This window comes from Fragaria vesca, linkage group LG6 (assembly GCF_000184155.1).
Source record: "Fragaria vesca subsp. vesca linkage group LG6, FraVesHawaii_1.0, whole genome shotgun sequence".
Classification (NCBI taxonomy): domain Eukaryota; kingdom Viridiplantae; phylum Streptophyta; class Magnoliopsida; order Rosales; family Rosaceae; genus Fragaria; species Fragaria vesca.
This window is the reverse complement of record NC_020496.1, coordinates 25,054,937-25,060,955: the sequence shown is the minus strand read 5'-3', so window position 1 is coordinate 25,060,955 and position 6,019 is coordinate 25,054,937. Positions and strand designations below refer to the sequence as shown.

At 40.6% G+C, this 6,019-nt stretch overlaps 1 protein-coding gene across 1 annotated transcript; it reads right to left on the bottom strand.

Annotated features, from left to right (window-relative positions):
- Positions 1-668: 668 nt before the first annotated feature.
- On the bottom strand, positions 669-4,160 carry LOC101294099 (tyrosine-sulfated glycopeptide receptor 1-like). The gene has a single exon (XM_004305728.1). It carries the CDS (start codon positions 4,158-4,160, stop codon positions 906-908), a length of 3,255 nt encoding a protein of 1,084 aa, XP_004305776.1. The 3' UTR covers positions 669-905.
- Between the last annotated feature and the right edge of the window lie 1,859 nt (positions 4,161-6,019).

Below are 6,019 nucleotides of genomic sequence, written 5' to 3'. Positions count from 1 at the left end.
CAACTGAAGTATGATAATTTGTTGCAGAACTTTCTACACACGAATCACAAGATTTGATCTGGTACTGTTTATTGTCACAATTATGGTGTCACGTCTGCAATTTTCCTTTCCAAAATTAATGACTCAAAAAAGCACTTTGCACAGAAAGTTGTCCAACACCAAGCTTTATCTACTGAAAGTATGTATGATCCACATGCCTGAGCAAATAGACAGGCATTCAACTTCAACCTCCAAACTCATGAGGTCAATCCCCCACTCCTTAATCTTTTCTGCCTCATAATGCTCTACACATCACTCTCAACTTGGTTGTTCCTGTCCAAGTAAAGAAAGAACAATACTTGACTGCAATATCAGTTACACAAGATTGCTCAGCAACATTGTAGTTTTGAGTATCTGGAAGAAAAATAATCAAAACTGGGCAGATTTCTCATACTGCAGTGGATGCAATACAAACATGTACACTTTCCCAAAAGTAAAAACTGAATATCAAAACCCACACGTACATTTGTAGTTAAACTTGGCTGGGTCACCTCAATACAGCTTTTGGATTGTTTATGCTGCTGAGTATCAGAAGTCTTATGCTTATAGCAGTAATGCATCAGCAGCATCTCCACAAGTACAAAATAACAAAGAATTTAAGGTAAGAGCATGAGTAAGACAATGGTTTTCAGTACCAGAGATGAAAATGATTAGAACTATAAGACTGCCCTGGTATGCCTGGAAATCATTCAATCTTCTCACTAATGCCATGTACTCATAAGTTATAACACAAGATGTGACTCCATAGAGCTTCAAAACAATACCATTTACAGAAGTAAGGTTGGGAAAATCTGCAACAACAAAACCTGATATCTATGTGCAAGTATACATATGAAGAACTTGGGATACGTTAAGAAATTTTTTCACTAGTCTTTATTTAAGTCTTGCTGAGACGCCCCTACATTTTCCAGCCAATCAACAACTTCTTTGATGCTTGGTCTCTTAACAGGGTTCTGGTTGACACACATGCAAGCTACATCAAGAACCTGCAGCATCTCTTCTTCAAAGCCTTTCCCTCTCAAAAGAGGATCAAAAACTTCCTCAGCTTTGCCTTCCTTCCTCATTTGCTGTACCCAACTAACCAAGTCTCGTGACGTCCTAGGTTTGCATACCTCAAACGGCCTTTTTCCGGTGAGCAGCTCAAGCATTACAACACCAAAACTGTACATATCTCCTCTTAAAGTGGCCACCCATGCTTGTCCATACTCAGGAGGAATGTAACCGAGGGTACCAACAAGCTCGGTTGTAACATGAGTTTCGTAGGGAAGAATCAATCGGGACAACCCGAAATCAGCAACATGTGCTTTGAATTTATCATCTAGCAGGATGTTGCTGGACTTGATATCACGATGCACAATGTGTGGCTGACATATTAGGTGCATGTAAGCCAACCCATCCCCTGCTCCCCGTGCAATCTTCAGCCGTGTTGGCCAATCTAATTGGGAAGCACCATCAGGTTTCTCATGTAACCAGAAATCCAAGCTTCCGTTCTCCATGTAAGAATACATTAATAGGCGAACACCATCATGCACGCAATACCCTTGCAGTGAAACAAGGTTATCATGTTGAGCAGTGGAAAGCGCCTCAACCTCTGCCTTGAACTCTCTTTCCATCAAACCCAAGTCTCCTGAGAGCTTCTTAACAGCCAGATTGGTTCCATTTGCTAATGTTGCCTTGTATACCAGACCAAAACCTCCACAGCCAATGATGTTTGCTTGATTGAAGTTGTTGGTTGCTTTTAGGATTTCATATATAGTAAGATCCTTGATTTCATTGGTGTTGGTAGGGAAGACGATGACTAGGCTGGTATCCTTCTCGAGCTCAGGAGTAACAGCAGAAGTGGAATAGCTAGAGATTGTATCCAATTCCATCTTGTCAGAATCCCCTCCTGGGATGATTCTTCTCTTAGATAACATCCACACAGCTAGCATTGCAATGATAAAAACAATGCCAAAACAAATAGAAGATGCAAGACCAATCAGAAGGATTCTGTTTGACCTCCGAACATGAACCGGTGCTGATGATTGAGGTGCTGTTGATTGAGAGCAAGAGTGCTGTGTAGTCGAAGGACCACATAATCCTGGATTCCCTTCAAAGCTCGAGTTGGTAAAAGTATTAAACTGACCTCCATATGGCACTGGTCCCTGAAGATCATTGAATGCCACATTGAAGGAAGACAAGAAATGCAAACCTTTGAGAGCAGCAGGTATTTCACCAGAGAAGTGGTTGTAGGAGAGATCCAATTTCTCTAAGTTGGTGAGATTAGATATCTGAACCGGGATGCTGCCAGAGAAACTGTTGTGACTAAGGTCCAACACAAGAATGAACTGCAATTGCCCTATCTCGGTGGGGATAGTGCCACTAAGGCTGTTATTTCCGAGATATATAGCTGGTGGAAGGCTGGACAGCTGATTGTACTGCAGATTAGTTGCATTTTGAGGAATCACAAAGACTGGCAACTCTAGGTAACTGCTGTTTGCTAAACTGGTGGCCTCTTTTGATGTCAAACCTGGCATCCCACAGAGCTCCTTAGGAAATCCTCCGGTAAGTTGGTTGTTGGACAAATCCATGTAGAAAAGGTCTGGCAGACTACCAAACCAACTAGGAATTGAACCGGTTAACAGGTTAAACGACAGGTCCAAGACTTGAAGTTTCTTAAGCTTCCCAAGCCATGTAGGAACTTGACCTGTGAAATTGCAGCCACCCAAGGCAAAAACCTGTATATTCTGAAATCCATCAGAGCCTACTAGGCCTTCATCATCTGGTAAGGGTTCATTCATAAAACCCTTACCGAGCACAAGAGTGGTCAGATTCTTACAACTCCTTAGAATTCTAAAAGCCCCAGTGGCATTGGTTAAGAAGTTGTTAGAGATGGATAGGAAAGCCAGGGATTCTAGTCCAACTATTTCAGGCGATATCTGACCTGTGAGCCGGTTACTAGCAAATCTAAGTGCTGTTAATGACTTGCAAGAGTAGAGGCTCTGTGGTAACTCACCAGTGAAGTTGTTGTTGCCAAGGTCGAGTGTGGTGAGGTGTTTGAGTGCAGAGAAGTCGAAGGCAGAGAGTTGTCCAGACATATTATTGACCCTCAAATTCAAGGTGGATAGATTTGTGCAGTTTTGGAGAGATGCAGGCAAGGAACCTGTGAGGTTGTTGATGTGGAGAACCAGCTTTTCCAACCTGAAAAGGTTACCAATTTGGCTTGGTAATGTCCCCATGAATTGGTTCGAATAGAGCTCCAAGATCTTCAAATTTGTTAAACGCACAATGCCATCACCAATGGGTCCTGATAACTGATTGACAGGCAGGGACAGCTGTTGGAGATCAGCCAGGTCGAAAATGTCATCAGGTAGAGGACCAGAGAGAGCATTGAATCCTGCCCGAAAGACTTGGAGCTTCGAACAAGAGCCGAGTCCGGTGGAAATAGAGTCATTGAATTTGTTGGAGGAGAAGTCCAAGATAATGATCTTGCTGCCATTTTTGCACAAAACAGAAATGGGAATGGAGCCAGTTAAGCTGTTATTACTGACATTGAAAACGGCAAGCGAACCTGCAGCAACGGATGGCATAAGGATCGAAGATGGGATTGTCCCATTGAAGTAATTGCTCGATAAGTCAGCAATCTGAAGCTTGCTGGCATCGTCAGCTGAGAGTGGCAGATACCCGTTGAGCCGATTGAAGCTCAAGTCAAGAACTTCAAGTCGAGACAGGGATTGAAAGAAACCCTCAGGGAGAACACCCAATAGGGAATTGTGGGAGAGATCAAGATGGGTGAGATATGTGAGGTTAGTGATAGCTGGACTGATCAGACCACTTAATCCTCTTCCGGGTAGAGACAGATTAACAACTCGATCATCTGCGCCGCAGAGTATTCCTTCCCAGAGACAACAATCAAAAGAAACAGACCAATTCAATGGGGTGGAAACCTTGAAAGACAGCTCCAAAGACAAGAGAGCATCTTGGTCCAGTTTGTTACAAACAGCAGAAGCAGAGCAAGGAAACAGAAGTAGAAGCAGCAGAAGGGAAGCCCATTTAGCCAATGTTGGACATGTTGGCTGCTGCTTGTCGTGTTTCATCGGAACGAGAGAAGAAGACATGAAGAAGACTTGGCCGGCAGTCATTGTAACAAACACGTCGCCTTCATTTTAATCATCCCCCCAGTCTAATAGGGGGGTACCAATGTATATGTGTGTCTGTGTGAGCTAGCTAGCTACCTGGTACAGAGAGAGAGAGAGAGAGAGGCCAAGTGACGTTGACATGGGCATAGAGAGATGATGATGATAATGATAATGATAATGATAAACAAATCAAAGAAGGGGAGGGAGAAGAAAGCGTTTACTTTGTGGTGGTGGGCGGCTGTTAGTGGCTGTCGGTGTTGTTGGACATTTTCTAATCTAGCAATCATGATGGGGATTATGATGATGGTGATGATCGATTGTTCTGGGCTTAGCGTATGTAGTAGGATTAGGATATTCACTTTCTGCAATATTCTTCGAAACACTTGGCCTTTTCTTCTTCCTCGTTCCCTTATCATTGCTCTCTCAATTCTCAAACAAACAACAAATGGGGGAATTTGGGGATGGATGGTTGCTGCTTGTTCAAACCAGGGTATGGGTCGGATTCGGGTAGTGAGTCGAAGACCACGAGGTTGCTGTGTTTGGTAAACGATAAGTTAAGGAATCTTCCCGTGGTGGTTTTGGTGACTTGGGGTTGGCAATCTTGCGTTGGTCAAAGGTAGAAAACTGGAGAAGGATTGGGAGAAAACAAATGGGCAAAATTGGAGCGAGGTGAACTGGGTAGGGGTAGAACAGGTGTCTGACCAAAAACAGAGAACAGAGGCCACAGTTACCCTATTGACCCAAGTCACCAAACAAAGAAACAGCCACAGTTACCCAGGGTAAACTTCTTATGCCATAGTTACTGGAGGCGTAAAACACTTTTTACTATCAAAATACCAATCAACGACTCAACATTGTGGGCTAGAGAAATTCGTCTGAATAATATATAAACTTTTACATTTTATAAATTTTGGTATATTAAGTTTTGAAAATATTATAACGGTATCTCATATTTTCATCTCGATCTAAGATTGATATATATAACCATTAAGATGACCAATTTATCCTTAAGTTCTTTTTTTTCTTAGTTTTTTTTATATTTGCTTTCATATTCAAGAAATATTAGAAGAGTTTTAGAATTTGATAATTTGGGTTGACATTTATAAACTTGAAGAAAATTGAAGAGGGGAAACATACAGAAGTTCAATCTTTGTTGTTACTGTTGACACTCAAGGATTTTGTTGTTACCGTTGACATTCAAGGAAGCGGGGAAACATACAGAAGTTCAATCCTTGTTGTTTCCGTTGACACTCAAGGATTTTGTTGTTTCTGTTGACACTCAAGGATTTTGTTGTTACCGTTGATATTCAAGGATGATTGAGATAAAAAACTAATTATTAGCAATGAGAAAGTGACGATAAATTTTTTCTCTACGTTCCTAAAAATATAAAAGGCCAAAAAAAATTAGAAAATAAAAACTAAGAAAAAAATAAAAATTAAGGGTAAATTTGTCATTTTTTTTTGTCTGAGGGTAAATTAGTAATCTTAATAGTTATATATATATATTAATTTTAGTTCGGGATAGAAACATAAAATATCATTCTGATAATTTCAAAACTTGATATATCAAAGTTTATACTGAGCAAAAATTCGTATATTATTCAAACGAATTTCTCTTGTCGGCTACGTTATGGGTGGCATATAACTTGAATCTTTACTTTGTTCAGTCGGCTATGTGCTAACTTTAATTTCATCCCATAAGACTGATCATAAGTTTGAATCCTGTTTTTTCTTTATTTTTGCTCCTCCTTCTCTTTTTAATTTGAGAAATTTTATTCACACATCTCAAAATACTAGATACACATCTCCTACTTAATACACCATCTATTAACCTTTTAATTTTAACATTTTACTAGATACAC

What these genes read in the sequence shown, in the direction of transcription:
- LOC101294099 (XM_004305728.1), bottom strand. Translation starts at nt 4,160, where the DNA reads ATGACTGCCGGCCAAGTCTTCTTCATGTCTTCTTCTCTCGTTCCGATG.